The sequence below is a fragment of the Aotus nancymaae genome, unplaced genomic scaffold (genome assembly GCF_030222135.1).
Source record: "Aotus nancymaae isolate 86718 unplaced genomic scaffold, 86718_ANA_hifiasm-v0.15.2.pri h1tg000006l, whole genome shotgun sequence".
Lineage (NCBI taxonomy): Eukaryota > Metazoa > Chordata > Mammalia > Primates > Aotidae > Aotus > Aotus nancymaae.
In genome coordinates, this window is record NW_026988417.1 from 68844984 (window position 1) to 68864103 (window position 19120).

General features: G+C 45.2%; 1 protein-coding gene across 5 annotated transcripts in view; it reads right to left on the reverse strand.

The window, feature by feature from the left end:
• The window catches only part of PPEF2 (protein phosphatase with EF-hand domain 2), a 39297-nt gene that overhangs the window by 14648 nt on the left and 5529 nt on the right, over positions 1-19120 (reverse strand). For 3 of the 5 annotated variants that reach the window (XM_021669661.2, XM_021669655.2, XM_021669659.2), the window contains 10 exons: positions 18772-18844; positions 14644-14771; positions 14434-14491; positions 11558-11733; positions 10071-10185; positions 8673-8719; positions 6849-7015; positions 5711-5747; positions 5471-5620; positions 363-746 (listed from right to left, as the gene is read on the reverse strand). In XM_021669661.2, coding sequence (XP_021525336.2) covers positions 363-746; positions 5471-5620; positions 5711-5747; positions 6849-7015; positions 8673-8719; positions 10071-10185; positions 11558-11733; positions 14434-14491; positions 14644-14771; positions 18772-18826 — 1317 coding nt within the window. In that variant the 5' untranslated portion in view covers positions 18827-18844. Of the gene's footprint in view, positions 1-362; positions 747-5470; positions 5621-5710; positions 5748-6848; positions 7016-8672; positions 8720-10070; positions 10186-11557; positions 11734-14433; positions 14492-14643; positions 14772-18771; positions 18885-19120 lie in introns of all 5 variants that reach the window. The other 2 variants (XM_021669660.2, XM_021669656.2) reach the window with 1 other exon arrangement.

Sequence of the window (19120 nt, forward strand, 5' to 3'; positions counted from 1 at the left end):
AGATTCCACCCTATTCTTAATACAAAATTAGCTGGGTGTGGTAGCGCTTGCCTGTTATCCCAGCTACTCAGGAGGCTGAGGCAGGAGAATCACTTGAACCCGGGAGGCGAAGATTGCCGTGAGCCGAGATCACGCCACTGCCCTACAGCCTGAGCAACAAGAGCGAAACTCCATCTCAAAAAAAACCAAAAACTAAACTAAAACATGTGAGTCATTAGGAAAATACTAGTGTCCTTCTGGGGTGTTGAAACCCCAAAGAGAGAGAAAGAGGGGCCTTAAAACATACCCTGAGTTTCCTCGGAAGGAGGAGGTTTAACCTGTTGGCAGCCACGTGCTGGGAAGCAGCGGCCGGCCACGCTCACCTGCCTCCACTCCTCCTGAGTGGGCTTCTGCAGCTCTTCGGTGTCAGAGTCTGTTTCTGAGGCCGAGCACGAGGGCTCCTCTTTCTCCTCGGTCACCAGGAGGCCTGCTTGCTGCCGGCACCGCTCCAGCTCCAGTTCCACGGAGCTCCACACCTGCTGGGAGAGCTCCCGCCCATCCAGGGAACCGCCACAGGGGATGCTGGAGGACCTGCTGCTTTTGTGAGCCTGGTAGGGACCGAGGCGATGGGGCGAAGAGGGAAGAGAGCGGCTTTGGGGGAGAAACCATGGGATGGGTCCCTGTGCAGAGCTCTTCTGGTTGGCTTTTCTCTGCTCCTCCATCTTCTCACTCTTCTGTCTCGTATTGCACCTCATGATGGAAACTATCTAAACATGTCCAGAAAGAGAGACAGATGCTGGAATGAAACTGTAGGCCCAGACAGTTGTGGTGGCTCACTCCTGTAATCCTAGAACTTTGGGACACAGTCCAGTGAATCACTGAAGCGCAGGAGTTCAAGACCAACCTGAGCAACATGGCAAGACCCTGTCTCTACAAAAAAAATATCAAAAAAGGAGCTGGTCGTCGCGGCACATGCCTGTAGACCCAGCTACTAGGGAGGCTGAGGCGGGAGGATCACTTGAGCCCAGAAGGTCAAAGCTGCAGAAAATGGAGATCGAACCACTGCATTCTAGCTTGGGTGACAGAGGGAGATCCTGAGAAGAAGGAAGGAGGGAGGGAGGGAAGGAAGGAAGAAAGGAAGGAAGGAAAGAAAGAAGGAAGGAAAGAAAGAAGGAAGGAAGGGAGGGAAAGAAAGAAAGGAAAGAGAAAGGGAGAGAGGAAGGAAGGAAGAAGAAAGAAAGAGAAAGAGATAGAAGAAAGAAGAAGGGAGGGAGGGAAGAAGAAAGAGGGAAGGAGGAAAGAAGGGAGGGAAGGAAGAAAGAAAGAAAGAGAGAAAGGGAGGGAGGGAGGAAAGAAGGAAGGAAGGAGGAAGGGAAAGAGGAGGAGGAGATGGAAGGAAGAAAGGAAGGAAAGAAAGAAGGAAAAAAGGAAGGAACTGTAGGTCCTTTGTGAGTACCATTTTGACACGCAGGTCAGTCCTAAACAGTGGTGTCCACAGACAAGGGCTGATCTGTTCACTGTTCCTGGCCCGGGACAAGGTAAGCACGGAACAAGGTAAGTACAGCCCTTGAGAGTAAGTCTGAGAAATGTTTATGGCAATATGATATTGCCATGATCAGTAGGCTTGTATTTTTGTTTGTATTTCTTCTTTCTTTTTTTTTAACTTTTATTTTAGATTTGGGGGTACATGTGAGCACATGTCATGGGGGGTTGTTGTACATATTATTTCAACATTTTTCTGATAATTCATATTTATTTTATTTTACAAAAGCATCGATCTATGACAAATTGGAAGTTTATAAAACCTGGTCCTTCACATATTATTCGAGAAACACTAACCTAGGTCATTGTTTCTCTCTAGGAAACCAGTGACTTTTTAGACAAGGACAGGAAAGGGTAACTCTCTCTCAGAAAGGCCAGTCTTTATTGACTTTGCTGCCATTCCAAAGATGCTAAAACAAAGAAAAAGACTCCAAGTGGGTCGGGCATGATGGCTCACACCTGTAATCCCAGTACTTTGGGAGGCCGAGGCAGACAGATCACCTGAGGTCGGGTGTTTGAGACCAGCCTGACCAACATGGTCATGCAGGGCATGGTGGCGCATGCCTGTAATCCTAGCTACTCAGAAGGCTGAGGCAGGAGAATTGCTGGAACTCTGGAGGCGGAGGTTGTGGTGAGCCAAGATCGCACCATTGACTGGCAACAAGAGTGAAACTCCCTCTCAAAAAAAAAAAAAAAAAGACTCAAAGAATGTGGGTGAGACACATAGGAAGAAGAAAAACTTAACTCTTGCTGCAGAGGAGACAGCACCTAATGGGACTTTAGAGGAAATGCTCTTGTAGCCATTATCTTACCTGTTGGGGAAGGACAGGGGAGGGGAGCGAGCTTCTCTTTTCAGACTGGACCTAATCAGAAAGACACTTCTTGCCATAGGGGATTAAATAGAGTCCCTCTCACTTGCAGTCATCATGGCACTGGGACTGGATTGAGAATATAGAGGACGTAAGTGGCACGAATTTTGATCATGGTAAGAGAGGGGTCAGGAGAGCAGATTGTAGCAGCAAGCAAAAAGAAAGAGCAGCCATTCCTTGCGTGCCTGAGTGCTACGGTGAACGCTGAGAGGTAAGACTTCCATGGGATATCCACCACAACGGGCTCATTCACAAAAGGAACTCTGTGTGAGCACATAATCAAAGAATGAGAACTTTCTGCAAATAGATCTGAGGACTATGATACAAGAGAGCCATGTCCCAGCATGGACTGGCTTAGGGCAAGAACAAAGAAGGACACCCAGAGAGGGGAAGCAGAGCTGACTGATGTTTGAAGGACAGTCCAGAGTTAAGAGAAGACAACGGAGCTTATTCTCTGACATTGGACAAGCGTTAATCACTTTCTAGGCAGTTCCAGTCCTGGGCATGGAGAGTGCAAAGACACAAAATGTGAACCGACTGATAACCTCCTCCTCGCGCCTCGCTGGCACACAATGAGGGCCAGCCCACACCGGTCCCACCTCTTCCGACTCTCAGGTAATTTTATATTAAGGATGTTGTTATCTGCTCCAAGCAGCATCCCTAACTTAAGGAGACTAATAGTGTTAATATCTATTGAGCCTTTTCCAAATAGGTGCTGTTCTCACTTTCTATAAATTAGTTGATTAATCCTCATATCGCTCTTATAAGAAAGCCTCGTTTATAGTACAGATGAGAAAACAGAGGCACAAAATACCAAGACTCTTCCAGGACTGAATCCAGGTACTCTGACTCTGGAGCCCGTACTTCTCTGTACTTACCTCCCAAGTAGTCCCTAGACTGTACCATTTGCTGCATCACCCTCTCTCTAGAACTTTGCGAACCAAAGGTTGGGAAGTTTGCTTTTCGCTAAACCACAGAAAATAAACTTTTATTTAGCATTCTTTCCCAGAGTTCCTTCTTCTATGATTACATAATTAAATATGATTCTTCCCATGAGATAATCTGCTCTACTGTGACTTGCTATCTCTGCCTCCAGACAAAGATGCAGCTGGACAGAATGTTTGAGTTGAAAGTTTGTGAGAAACATCAAGATACAACTGATGGCTAGGTGTGGTCACTCACACCTGTAATCCCACCTGGGAGGCCAAAGTGGCAGGATCACTTGAGCCCAAGTATTTAAGACCAGCCTGGGCAACATAGTGACACCTCATCTCTACAAATAATTTTTTTTTGAGACAGAGTCTTGCTCTGTCGCCCAGGCTGGAGTGCAGTGATGCTATCTCAGTTCACCAAAACCTCTGCCTCCCGGGTTCAAGCGATTCTCCTACCTCAGCCTCCCAAGTAGCTTGGATTACAGGTGCACGCCACCACACCCAGCTAATTTTTGTATTTTTAGTAGAGACAGGGTTTCACTATGTTGGCCAGGCTGGGCTTGACACTTGACCTCGTGATCCACCCACCTCGGCATGAGCCACCACGCTCCACCCTCTACAAATAATTTTTTAAAAATTAGCCAAGCATGATAGTGTGTGACTGTAGTCCCAGCTACTCGGGAGGCTGAGGCAGGAGGATTGCCTGAGCCCAGGAGGTCAAGGCTGCAGTGAGCCGTGATCACGGCACTGTACTCTAGCCTGGGTGACAGAGTAAGACCCTGTGCCAAAAACAAAAAAAAAGATAAAACAGATGTGCAAGTGAAAATGCTGAGTTTGGGTGTACAGGGACACATAGCGTGTTTCTAGTCACCAAACCACAAGGAGTCATGTCCTCACTTGCTAAATGGTAGCTAAGTCTAGAAGCCATACACTGGGGGTGTAAGAGTAACAAGAAACCTGGGTATCTGGGCAACTTCATAGAACCAAACTGCCATTTCAGCCAACAATTGCCTGTTCCATGATTCAAATCCAGGTCTGTCTGACTCTAAAGCCATATCCTTTCTTTCATGTATGTCTCATATACATAGACTTTCATATCCATATTCATTAGAATTGCCCAAAGTTGAAGTAGACTGGCTTGTGTGGTGATGAGTTCCCTGTCTTTGGAACTTCTCAGGAAAATGTTATCATAGATGCTGTAGCAGTGTTTCCTGTGTGGGATAAGTCAAGTGTAAGAGTCAAGTGTAAGAAAATAGAACCTTTGCTTTCTAGGTTTCCATTTCCAAAATGGAACGGAAAATAGAAATCTATTATTATTGGTAAGTAAAACATCCTGTCTCACACTCTTCCAACCCCAACCCCAACACATTCTGGTTATTGTATGTTCCTTTAGGGCAGGCATCATCTCTGTTTCATCTTCTTTTATCTCCTCTAGCACTTCCTTTGCATGTAGTAAGCACTTAAAACATATTTATTGAGTTTGACTGAAATTGATCTTATATTTTTTTCTGCTAAATAGCATGCTCTCTGAATGTAGTAGTAGGCATTAAATACACATTTCTTGACTTTAATTGAAGATAATATGAATTATTTGGGAAGCGTAGGCTCTTTAGGTGACAATGATCAAGAGGTAGTGTTTAGAATTATCTAGATCCAATGGCAGATAACACGGTACTGGCCGCTATTCCCACCAGCACACTCGAGCTAGACATGACTAACTGGCTACAGCACACTTGCCCCCAGCCCAACTGTAGATTCTCAATTTTTTTTTGTGTGTGTGACAGGGTCTCGCTGTGTCCCCGCAAGATGGAGTGCAATGGCAATGAGAGCTTGCCGTAGCTTTCCAAGTAGCTGAGACTACAGGGCCATGCCACCACTCCCAGCTCAGTTTTAAATTTTTTTGTAGAGACGGGGTTTTGCTATGTTGCCCAGTCTGGTCTCAAACTCCTGGTCTCAAGGAATCTTCCTGTCTTCTAAATTGCTGAGATTATAGGTGTGAGCCACTGTGCCCAGGCTCCATACTTTTAACGGCCTCCACATTCTTAACAGCCACAATCAATTGACTGCAGTCAGCATGTAAGATGACATTAGTGTTGGCAATGAAACTGGGCATTATGGTGAAATTTGTATTATTTCATTAATCATTACCTTGCACCTCTCTATTTTGTCCAAAAGCTCCAGATCAGTTATGTCTGACACCCCACCATGAAGAATTAGAACTTTCTCATCTATCAGAGTGGCCAGCGGAAGCCAACAGAAAACGTCTTTCAGGGTTCTTAGTATTTCCTTGCCATGTATCTGAAAAAAAAAATATGAACAAAATGTTATCAAATAATTCACTCAACTTATCTGAACTAAGAGAAACTTTTGTTTTTAAAGGCAGCGCACCTTGTATTTATTCATTACTTCCTTGGTGAAGCCGTATCTAGATTTCGAAGCACAAATAGGTATTAAAGTAAATTTAGTGACAAAAATCAGAGCATAATCACATTTTTAGAAGAATGCACATTTTGGATACATGTACTTAAATACATAGAAAAGAGACTGAGGAATAATCACCAAGATGTTTACAATTACATCATTATCCCTGGGCAGAGAATTATGGGATATTTTAATTTTCTTCCTTTTACTTATCTATATTTCCTACTTGACTATCATGAATCTCTATTGTTTATATAATAGAGTACAAGTATGTGAGAACAAATTCAGTGGTTTCATTGGAATAGTAAAATAATGTGTAAATTAAAAAACAAAAAACCTGAGCTGGGCGCAGTGGCTCATGCCTGTAATCCTAGCACTTCAGGAGGCCGAGGTGGGTGGATTACCTGAGGTCAGGAGATTGAGACCAGCCTGGCCAACATGGTGAAACCCCGCCTCAACTAAAAATGCAGAAAAAAATTAGCCAGGCCTGATGGCAGGCACCTGTCATCCTAGCTACTTGGGAGACAGGGGCAGAAGAATTGCTTGAACCTGGGAGGCGGAGGTTGCAGTGAGCTGAGTTTGTGACCATTGCATTCCAGTCTGGGCAACAAGAATGAAACTCTGTCTCAAAAAAAAAAAAAAAAAAAAATTTGGCCGGGTGCAGTGGCTCATGTTTGTAAATCTCAACACTTTGGGATGCCAAGGGGGTGCAGATCACTTGAGGTCAAGAGTTTGAGACCAGCCTGGCCAACATGGTGAAACCCTGTCTCTAATAATAATACAAAATTAGCTGGGCATGGTGGTGCATGCCTGTAATCCCAGCTACTCAGGATGAGAGTATATATTTGTTGAGGCACGAGAATCACTTGAGCCCAGGAGACAGTGGCCTGAGATCGCACTTGCGCTCCAGCCTGGGTGACAGAGTGAGACTCTGTCTCCCCCAACAACAAAAAAAATTTAATGTTATATATTGTATATTCTACTTATTTTAAAAAATTGGAAAACTACTTTTAAAGGCATTTAACAAACAAGAAGCTCTGAAGAAATAACGCTTTACAATCACAACAAACAAACATCAAATACCCAAGCATGTTTTGGCTTGTACCGTAAGTTCACCATATGGTCCTCATGGTTTCCTCTGTTAAGATGGAACTCTTTGGGGTAAACCAGCATGAAGGCAAAAAGAATCATCAGGATCTCTACTGAATCCTTGCCTCGATCCACAAAGTCACCGTTGAACACATATGACCGTTCTGGTGATGGGAGGCCATTCTTTTCAACAAGGAGACCAGTCAAAGAATGAATGGGAGGAGGGAAACAGGAAATCAGGTTAGAACCAGTAGGCATTTGACAATCACATCATGTCAAGTAAATGATGGAAATGTCTTCTGTTGGTCTCCTTTCCAGCGAGGCTAAGGTTATGAGATGCTCCTTCAGACAAAACCAGAGTGTTGCCATGTGGCGTGGAACAAAGGGCACTGAACCTGTGATCCAAAGGCCAGCTTTAAGTTCTGGCCACACTATCTTTAACTAGAAATAATAATACCTGCATGGGTTAATGCATGGGAAAATGCTATGGGAAATGTAGTATGTGTACAAAGTAATATTCCATTAATAAAATATTATACACTTCTTTCTTGTTATATGTTCTACACTTTATAACTAAAATATATATGAAAATAGCTTTTGATTGTTTTGATAATAATCAGTTTTCTTTATGCAGAAAAAAGAAAATCAGTTGCTAAATAGTGACTTTCTTCTATTTATTTATGTTTTAAGAGACAGGGCCTCACTATGTTGCCCAGGCTGATCTCAAACTCCTGGCCTCGAGCAATCATCCCACATTCGCCTCCCAAAGTGCTGGGATTATAGGCATGAGCCACTGCACCTGGTCCCTTTTAATTATTAATCAAACATTTTATATTTGTTTAATAGTTTATAAAAATGTACTAGAATATAATGCAGTACTGACTTTTCTATTATGTATTTGTGGCAGCAGAGTAGCAAATATGATTAAAAATAATATTTTAGGATGGTGCAGTGGCTCACGCCTGTAATACCAACGCTTAGGGAAGCCGAGGCGAGTGGATCACTTGAGCTCAGGAGTTTGAAACCAGCCTGGTCAACATGGTGAAACCCCATCTCTATCAAAAGTATAAAAAATTAGGCCATCGTGAGACAGGTTAGTTTTACCTTACCGATGATGTATTGTTGCCATGGTAATCTGCTCAGTAGGAACTGCATGTTCAGATAGCTGGTGTATGTACTTGGCTAAGGAGCCAATGGGATGATGCTACCATCTGTGGGATTATGACTGAAAGCCTCTAAGTCAGAATCCCGCCCAGGCAGAACCATACAGCAGCGCGGCGGGGTCTCGGTTGGCCTCGGATGGCCTCGGATAGTCGGTCTCCTGTCGTCCCTGCCACATGCAGGGACCAGGATCCGGTGTGAAAAGCCCCTAGTCGTGGGAAACGGGGTGTGGTCAAAAAGGCAGCTGCCTCCTCGCCCGTCATGCAACGCACGTTTGTGGGGAACCTGGCACTAAGCCGTTCAGAGGAGCTGCTTCTGGGTCAGGGTTTCGTCGGAGCAGAGCAGCTCCCTTGCCGCGATCTACTGAAAGTCAGCCCTGGACCCAAGGGTTTGAAAGAGGAAAACAAAAAAATGAATTAGGGCATGGTGGTGTGCACCTGTGGTCCCAGCTATTCGGGAGGCTGAAGTGAGGGGATTGCTTGAGCCTGGGAGGCAGAAGTTGCAGTAAGCCTAGATCGCACCACTGCACTCCAGGCTTGGTGACAGAGTGAGATCCCATTTCAAAAAATAATATTTTAAAAATTCAAGAAATATTTAAGCATTTGGTCAATTGATACTGAATATGAACTTTTAAATTAAGCATCAGAGCAAGGAAAGAACTTAATTTGAACATTCATACCTTATAAAATATAAATATTAAGTCATCCAATTGGCCATGTAAGTCTCCTAACAAAGATAGAAAAAGAATATCAGTTCTTATTGTTCTTTACCAATGTTTTGAATTTTTATTATAAGAATACCCAGAAGAATCTGACAAAAAACCTACATTATTTTTTTTCAGATACATGGCAAGAAATATTAATTTCTCCTCATTGCAGAGATAGTACTGAAAGCAGAAGGCATAATTTTTTTCTGCCAGATTATTATAAATTGTAAATGACCTATATTTTTATTGAAGCAAAGATGAAACAGAACAATGCAGGGTTGCTAACATAGATGAGAACTGGAGAGATTTTGCCCATGTTAAAGTAGGAAGCAGCTACTCACTTATAAGCCAGTGGTAGAAGATTTTTCAGAGACTTTTAAAGCAAAATCTAGACTCTAATATAAAATCTTCCAATTTTCAAATGTCAAAATACCATTTTTAAAAGTTTATGGGCTGGGCATGGTGGCTCACGCCTGTAATCCAAGCACTTTGGGAGGCTGAGGTGGGCGGATCACGAGAATAGGAGTTTGAGACCAGCCTGGCCAACATAGTGAAACCCTGTCTCTACTAAAAATACAAAAATTAGCTGGGCGTGGTGACAGGCACCTGTAATCCTAGCTACTTGGGAGGCTAAGAGAACTGCTTGAACCCAGGAGGCAGAGGTTGTAGTGAGCCAAGATTGAATCATTGCACTCTAGCCTGGTGGACAAGAGTAAGATTGAGCCTTAAAAAGCAAAATGTGTTCCTAAAATGCAATTAAAAAAAAAAAAAGAGGAGGGAAAAAAAGAAAAAAAAAAGTGTATGAACATTGCAAGGCAAGCAAGACCTATCTGCAGGCTGCAGGTGACCCTAGCAGTGCCAGTTACAATCCCTGGTGTACTGGAGCCTCTCTCTGCTAGCTTAAGGTGTGGGACGTCAGTCTATAAGGATGTTAATCATCACTGGAAACATAAGATGGGGAAAATTATCATTAACAAGACTTCTTTTTAGGACAGGAATGTATGTGGCTGGGAGGAATAATTTCCTAGTCACTAGAGCTTTCTCAAGTACCATTCAATAAACCATCTTCTAATAAGGAGGATCTGGTTATTCGCAGGGATTTTGTTTTGAATGAAGAACATGAGTTTGAGTAATATGCATTGCTTGGGAAAATAAAGCAGAGGCTGGGACCTGAGCTCCACAGTCGCCTTCGTTGTACCACCTCTTCTTTAAGTAAATGTGGAGTGAATATGCAAATCGTGAATTTGAAGCAGTGAAACTTGGCTTATCATCACATCCCCCTGCAGCCCCACCGCAGCTCCCGCATCCCCACATGAGCAGAGCGTTCTTGTTTGTGTCTACCATGGAAAGCCATTTCTGACCAGCTCTTACCACACACTGTGATCTCCTCACTGTAACAGGTTGAAACTCGGTTGATGTTTGGCAGCTGTACCAGATGTTTCTTGGTTTCATACAAAAGGTTCAAGACGTATCGAGCGTGGAGCTGCTACTAGGAGGAAGAGGAGGGAGGGAAGAAAATGACACTGATATTCGTGAGGGAAAATGGTCCTTACCTTTACTGCTTAACAACCTCAATCACCCAAGACCCCAAAAGTAACCCCAGTAAACTGCTCCTGGGACCCTATGCATGGATCCTTTCTTTTTCACCCAACTTCTGCCCTTGTTTCTGCTTTTCATCATCCCCATTTGTCCCTCCTGCAAATATTGAGCTACTTTTCTCTTTCCTCTCTACTCTACTAAACTTCCTTGCCTTTAGCATGGGCGGACCCCGTGATTGTCTCAGTAAAATATGACTAAGTGCAGAGGCGTTGATGGTACTGAGTGACCCTGTCATTACTGGAATATATCAGCTCAGCTCCTCCTGCAAAGAGTTGCATTCATGTGGAAGAGGGGAAGGATTGGATTCTGACACAGGTATTTAATGCAGAGAGTGTATATGTCAGAAGCTGACATTTCTCATCACCTCTGCCCCTAGCCCCGGAGTTCCGAGCCGCTATCATCTTTCACCCAGACCACTGCCATAGTCTCTTGACTGGTCTCCCTGCTTTGGCCCTTGCCCCCTCCACTCTCTTAACATAGCAACCAGAATGATTATTTTAAAAAACAAGTCAGATTATGTCATTCCTAGGTCTGCTGTCTCCGTCTCTTTCGGAGGAATAAAATTCCACCCCCATGACTGCCATTACTCTCCCGCTGCCTCCCTCTTCTCCAGCCACAGTGGCCTTCCGAGGTCCTGGAACAGTCCAGGCAAGTTTCTGCCTCAGGGCTTTTCCATGTGTTCCTCCCTCTGCCTGGAATGCTCTTTCCCCAGCGCATTCCTCACCACCTTAGACCTTTGCTCAGAAATCACCTTCCCAGACAACTCTATAAGATGGCTATTTCTTCCCAGACAACTCTATAAGATGGCTATTTCTTCCACCCACAACTTAGTTTAGTCTTTTCCGTAGCTCTTATCACCTTCTAATATACTGTATAATTGATTTATTTATTGTTATTTGTTGTTCATTGTCTGCCTCCCCAATGGAATGCCAGCCTCATAAGGGCAGAGATTTCATCTGTTTTGTTCACTGCTGTGGGTCAGTGCCCAGAGCAGTGTGGGGCACAAAGCAGTGCTCAGTAGTTATGTGTGGGATGAATGAACACTGAGAGATTATGTGATTAGGAAGAAAAGCTTTCAATCGTCAGAACTGGCTGATTGACCCAAAGACCCTGACTAAGCACAGCGGGGGTAGAATCTGTCTAGTGGACCCATGACATGAACACCCTAAATCTGAGGCCATTCTTTCTGTGCTGGGTTTGGTCTCCCTTTACACATTTCATGGAGGTGGTGGTGACCCGAGTTCCCCAGGTGAGCTTACTTGTTTCAGTCTGAATGCTTCTACCAGGGCAGTAGCATGGTCAGGCAGGAGTGGGAAGGAGAGGCGTGGTCCCCTGTAACTGTCGGGTACCTCTATGGACTCATAGTCACTGCATTTCTCCATCTTGGAGTCCTGGGCGAATCTCTCCTCAGTGAATATTCGGCTCAGGAAGTCCCCTAGTCCAGAGAGAAAAGGTGGATCGGCTTATGATCATCTGATCACGAAGTCTGCAGGCACTATAGAATAGTCCTTGGCTGGGCATGGTGGCTCACACCTGTAATCTCAGAACTTTGGGGGGCTGAAGAGGGAGGATTGCTTGAGCCCAGTGTGGGTAACCACCCCCCCTACCCCCACTATAGGCACAGAGGAAGGAGAGCTAAGCAGAATCCTGGCACAATTAGTGCCTGAAGACTATCTCAGTTTATAGTGTTACTACTCAGTTATTTCCCTTTATATAATTATATATTAGTTCATCAAATGAGTGCCTAAAGAATATCTTACCACTCCGTTATTTCCATATATATATATATATATATATATATATATATATATATGTAACTATATCTTAGTTCATAATCAGAGGAATGCCTAGAGTAGACACGGTACAGAGCATGAATTAAGGAATAAGCAGCTTATAGTCGGAGGAATGTCTGGAGCAGACACAGTGCAGGGCATGATTTAAGGGAAAAACAGTTATACCAGGACAAGAATCCGTGGCCCAGGCGGCAGGGTTCAGTATTGTAAAGATACCCGCTGTATGGCAGGCTTGGGGCAAGAGCCACTCCTCCTGATAAAGGAGTTGTAGGACCTTGCTCCAGTTCTTGTGGAAGGCTGCCCTCAGACCGGCAATCCCTCGAGCATCTGAGGGCTCAAAACCCCTCTGGATAATCGCAACTTGGTGACTGTGAACTTTATCAGCTCTTGTTACTGTGCTAGCTCAAAAGCATCCTCTTATAGAACTTGCTGGAAGCTGCCAGCAGGTGGCAGTAGACCCTGACAGCTCTGTCACTGCTGTGTGACTTAAGCATCCTCCTATAGCTCTTCTTAGGAGTAGTATGCCCATGGATAGAGGTATTGCACACTGCACCCTCTTCACTGCACATGGCCCACCTCCCTGCCTCGGTGACCTAATGGGGGTGGATTTCTTACTGCACACGGCCCACCTCCTTGCCTCAATGACCTAATGGGGGTGGACCCCTTGCTGCGCACTGTCCACCTCCTAGCCTAGGTGACCTATTGAGGGTGGACCCCTTGTTTCATCGCTCACGACCCTATAACTATCCTTAAAGATGACTTCACTCACTACCCTGCCCCCTAACCTATACCCAATAAATACATATGCTTCTGGACATTAGGGCCTCGCCTGTCTCTGCTTATAGGTGACGTGGCCCCCCTGAGCCCAGCTGCATTTTCCTTGTACTTCTGTGTCCTGTCTTTATTTCTCAGATCCTGTGCCTCAGCACAGCATAAGGGACACCCCAAGACCCTGTGGGACCCTTAGCCCTACACCCAGGAGTTTGAGAACAGCTTAGGCAACATAGGGAAACCTTGTCTCTACAAAAAAATTTTTAAAATGTAACCAGATATGGTGTCACACGCCTCTAGTTCCAGCTACTTGAGAGGCTGAAGTGGGAGGATCACTTGAGCCTGGGATGCAGAGGTTTCAGTGAGCTGAGATCACACCACTGCACTCCAGCCTGGGCAATGGCGTGAGACCCTGTCTCAAAGGAAAAAAAAGTTCTTCCCTGGAATGTTGAAGCAGGACGTGGTAAATCTGGCTTTAGCTCCAGCACAGAAGAGTGAAAAGGAAGGAGAAAGTGACAACAGACTAGGATGGACAGGAATAAAAAGTCATGTTTTCTACTTTTATTGTAAAAGATCAAGATTTGTCAGACTTAGAGAGTACAGAAATTTAGGGACCTAGATTTGCAAGCAGAAGGAAAGGGGAAAGCCAGGGTGGAAAAATCATTCACTGGCATTTATGCTGCACTTAGTGAGCACAGCAGGTATGTCAGACCTTGCAGTGCCCCCCAGCAGCTGCCAACTGCCAGCCTCTGCATCTCTAGCCTGAGGGCTTATTTCCTGGATATGGGTGGCAGGCCAGAAATGCTATGGAATTAACAACCTCCTGGCTGGGCCCAGTGGTTCACACCTGTAATCCCAGCACTTTGGGAGGCCAAGGCAGGTGGGTCACTTGAGGCCAGGAGTTGGAGACCAGCCTGGTTAACATGGTGAAACCCCATCTCCACTAAACATACAAAAAAATTTAGCTGGATATGGTGGTGCACATCTGTAATCCCAGCTATTCAGGTGTCTGTGATTCAATCACTTGAACCTGGGAGGCAGAGGTTGCAGTGAGCCAAGATCATGCCACTGTGCTCCAGCTTGGGTGACAGAGTGAGATTCTGTCTCTGAAAAAAACAAAACAAAGCAAACAAAAAGCCTCCTTCCTATTCTTCCCTTCCACCTCCCCAGCTGCTTTCAGCTAATGACTGTTTGGAGTTGACACAGAAAGACTCCAGTTCCCTCTGCCTGCAGGTGGGGTAATTCTGAGGCTTGTGTTCTGCACTATTTCCCAGGCACACGGAGTTGCTGGACTGGCTGCTGTTCCTTTCCTGAATCCCTTCCCCATTCCCTCCTACCCCCAGTGTTTCTTGAACTTAATAAATGAACTCCTTGCACTTAAACTCTTGTCTCCAGGTGTGCGTTTAGGGGAATTCAGCATAAAATCCCAGTCTGCCATTTACTTGTCAGCCCCTTGCTCATTCCCTGGCTGTCACCGGATTCATAGTTTCACTCCCTGTGCATCCCCCACCTCACCGTGCAATCTATGTCCTTGCGACAGGAGGACATGGCATGTGACAGTTCATACTCACTCTCGTTGTGGCTGCTGGGGGTGAAGTGATCCATGAGATAGCTGAAGAAACCATGGAGCTGCAGAAGAACCCAAGGAAACATGGCTTTAGAGATGAGGGAAAAGAGAACCCACGAGTAGTCCGGTTGGGCTCACCTTAGGAGCACCCGGGCTCTGCTGCCCAAGGGCTGAAAGGCAGAGCAGGAGGCAGCTCCATCCCATCTCATTGTACCTTGACTTGGTCTTGCTCCCCAGCATATTCTATAGACTGGAAGATGCTCCAGGTGCAACGCCGCCTCATCTCCAGGCGGGCCATGTAGCGCCGGTACCATCTCTGGATCAGGGCCGCCGCCTTGAAGGCTAAGACACAGATGGAGAAGCAAGCCAGTGAGCTGGGACTCCCTGGGCCAGGGGTTTGGGGGTAGGGAGAGGAAGCTGCTTGGCCCTCTCTGACTGAACATGTGAGGACAAGATGGCAGGGAAGCACTACCCACGGACGCCCATAGGAAGTATTTGCCTTTCTGCTGGCAACAGTGCTCTTCCCCATTTCCAACCCCTCCCCTTCATTCCTGCCTGATGGTTAAACTAATATCACTGTAGGTTTGTTTGTTGTTGTTGTTTTTTTGAGACAACATGTCACTCTGTTGCCCAGGCTGGAGTGCAGTGGCATGATCTCAGCCACTGCAACCTCCACCTCCCGGGTTCGAGCAATTCTCCTGCCTCAGCTTCTCGAGTAGCTGAGATTACAGGTGCATGCCACCATACCCGGCTAATTTTTTTTATTTTTGGTAGAGATGGGGTTTCATCATGTTGGCCAGGCTGGTCTTAAACTCCTGACCTCGTGATCCGCCTGCCTCAGCCTCCCAAAGTGCTGAGATTACAGGTGTAAGCCACCATGCCTGGCCACTAATATCACTGTAGGTTTACTGGAATTCCCATTTGTTGATGAAAACATTGTGTAGGGAGGAAAAGGTTGGACTGCTAGGATTCCTAGAAGATGTAAACTCATGAGATTGCAAGGATGCGGCATCCCTGACAGGTTATAATGCATAGGTGGGGTGAACATTTTGATATTGTGACAATAGACTGGATGTCAGGACACCTGAGTTCTAGACCTCCAACTGCCCTGACAACCTCTGTGTTTTCAGGCAAGTCATCCAGGGCTTCAATGTCCTCATCTGGAAACGGGCAGGACCAGATGGAGACTGGGAAAAACAAACAATAAACAAATACTGAAATTAATGCATCATACGATGTCAGGGGGTAGCAAGTATTTCCCAGCTCCCATGTTTGTCATCCCAGTTCTGTGATATCCCTGCAGCTTTAAGCATCCCCGTCACAAAACAGCACCGACCAGGCAGTCCCCCACACGGCCACTGGGCCTCTCATTTTTGCCAGGACCTAGGTGACCTGCTAGGTCACCTGAAGGTGCTAGGTGATCAGGCAGGGCAGGTTAGAGTGTGAAGGTTTCATTCTTTATATAAGGTTTAGGACCTGTGGTCAAGTATTGCTGCCAGAGAAGGGGACAGCTGTCCACATAACTAGATTCTTCTTAAGCTCCAAGGCCTAGATATGCTGCTGGCGATGAATGGACTATTTGTGGATAAAGCTGGATTAGAAACCCTGCAGGCTGACTCAGGTCAACCTCGTAAACAGTAGACAGATTGATTTAATATATTTAGCTTGCATTAGAGAGATAATAGAATTCTTCCTGATTTTCCTAACAGGAAAGGTGATGGTGATGTGAGAAAAGAGAAGCTGGGAGGAACTTAAAGCTAAACTTGATTTCCTATGGAAAAAAATTCATACTACTAGTATTTCTCAAAGGCACTCACTAAATAGTAAGTAATGAGGTTGAACCCTACTGACTGCCTTCTGTAAAACCATGTTCAGAATAGTGAATGAGGCCAGGCATGGTGGCTCACCCCTATAATCCTAACACTTTGGGAGGCCAAGGCTGGTGGATCACCTGAGGTCAGAAGTTCAAGACCACCCCAGCCAACATAGCAAAGCCTGTCTCTACAAAAATACAAAAATTAGCTGGGTGTGGTGGCAGGCATCTGTAATCCCAGCTACTTGGGAGGTTGAGGCAGGAGAATTGCTTGAACCTGGGAGGTGGAGGTTGCAGTGAGCTGAGATTGCACCACTGCACTCCAGTCTGGGTGACAGTGCAAGACTCTGACCTGAAAAATGAATAGTGAATGAAGGGTCCAGGGCTGGTGCTACAGATTCTTCAGGGACTCCTGGTAAACATGCAATTTGCTACCCCTCACCCTGGAACTGCAACATCAGAATCTCTACAGATGGAATCCAGGAAGGAATCTGAAGGTTTAACAAGCTCCATACATAATTCTTACTTGTGCTAAAGTTTAAGGACCACTGAGGAAGATCATGGACATCAAGCTTGTCTGCTAACACCTTGCCCTGAGCATTCTAAGGCCAGTGCTGTCAATGATGAGACATACATGTTATATCCTCGTCCTGCTTTGGCTACTCAGGCAGGAGAAGTGGGCAACACCTCTCATTCTCTCTCTTTCTTTCTTTCTCCTGGTTGGTTATCTGGGGAGGTGCGAGGGGGCTGGCTTGTCTTTAGTTGAAATGGGCTCTGGGAAGTGCAGGATCTTTTAAGATTCTTTATCTCATCATGTATTTTTAACAGCACAATGCAAAAATGTAGAAGCACCTCTTACTTGGGCCATGTGTAAACTAAATTATTAGGGTACATGTTACAAATACACCTGGGCTGTAAAAGCTTCACATGTAACAACCCCGTGAGGAAACTGTGAACCAAGGCAATGCACAGTAGACTGTGGGAGAACAGGTAACTTATTTAAGAAAAATAGAACAGAGAATTTTTTGATGATTACCCTCTTATTTTCATTATCTTTTTCAAAAATATTTATGAATATACAATCTCTATATACAATATACAGTCTCTATATACAACACTAATTTAAAAGAAAAAAAAAATGATGCCTCTAGGAAGAAGTGCCTTTCTCTAATGGAAGTATAAGTTTGCCAAAAGGTAAGCAATAAAAACTTAATGAATTATGATATCCCTTTAAGGAAAATAGAGAGGCTAGTATCGACTTCCAATAAGAAACAGCATGCTTAAGTAGATGTAGGACTCCCTTACACTCCAACACATTAAAAAAGCTGCATAAAATAAGCTAAGTTTTTTTAACAGAGAGCTGAAGTCAAAAGCATTGAAGGGAGATCTCCAGGTGCCAGAAATGAAGATGGAACCCATAGCCAAAGGCAGTTGCAGGCATTGAAGTCAGGCAAGCCCCAGGGGAATCTAGACCAGACATATGTCTCAGGAGCTGGGGGTTTAACACCCATATGGGGATGGGAGTGAGTTCTTGGGTTCTATCCATGACAGGGAGTGGTAACTGGACTGTCTGTGAAAAGGCAGGAGCTGGGGAAGTTTCTGTACCTTGAGCGATCTAATAAATCTCTGCCTCCCAACCCCCATGGTAACAGGAGGTAAGCTGACCTAGAACTCAGAGTCCTCAGTGAGATAAGAAGTCTTAGCTTGTGGTGTGTGGGGGTTGAATTTGTGTTCTTCACAAGATAAGGAAACCCTGAGCTGAAGGTAATTCCAAAATTGGTCCAAACAAATGACAAACTGGGAAAAAAATATTTGCCATTTATATCACAGTTGATATCCCTACCATATTAGAAATGGTTTCACTCAGTCACCCAGGCTGCAGTGCAGCAGTGTGATCATAGCTCACTGCAGGCTTGAACTCCTGTGCTCAAGCAATCCTCCCACCTCAGGCTCCCGAGTATCTAGGACTACAGGTCCTCGCCACCACATCCAGCTAATTAAAAAAAATTTTTTTTTTTGTAGAGATGGGGTCTTGCTATGTTGCCCAGGCTGGTTTCAAACTCCTGGGCCCAAGCTAGATTCTCTAATCTCAGCCTCCTAAAGTGCTGGGATTACAGGTGTGACCCACATCTCCTGGCCTATTGTTTTAAAAAACTGTTAGATTAGCCACGAGAGGGGGCTCATGCTTCCTTCTTCCCACCTCATGACCTTTGCACATGCTCTACCCTCTGCCTGGAATGTGTTTCATCCTCTCTTTGGCCAACCTTATTTCATTTATTTGTACATGAGTAGTTTGGGATCAACCCCAATGGACAATACTAACTCCCTGAGCAAATTTTAATTCTGTCAAATATACATCAACTGGACATTTTGGTGGGCATGACACAAGGAGGGGAAGCTGACCTCTAAGAGTTGGCCTGAGGAGAAATGAAATGGTTTTCTGCTTCTACCTTGAGAACCCCCAACCCTCTCCATGCAATCTGGGCTTTGTGGTACCCACAGCTGGTTTGGAAAGTGGGAAACACGTACCTCTCTCTGCATTCTGGAAAGCAAAATGATGTTGGGTGGAGGTGCCGCTTCCCATAGTTCAAGCACAATTCTCCTGCAGGACACAGCAAATCCAAGGGACAGTGAGCTGTTTGCTGACAGAAGGAAGAGAGAATCTGTACTAGGAGATGCAGGCAGCGTATTAAATCAGGTGGGCCAAATTGTCTATGAATCATGCGAGAGCACCCTCCCCACCTCTCCAGTCTCAGTGCACAAGGTGTTCCTCCCCTGAGAGTTCCCTCCATTTGTCATTCCCTGTGTCTCCTGTTTCCAACCTTTCCACTGGCTTTTCCTTTCAGCCTAGAAACATACTGAAATCTCTTGTCTTGCA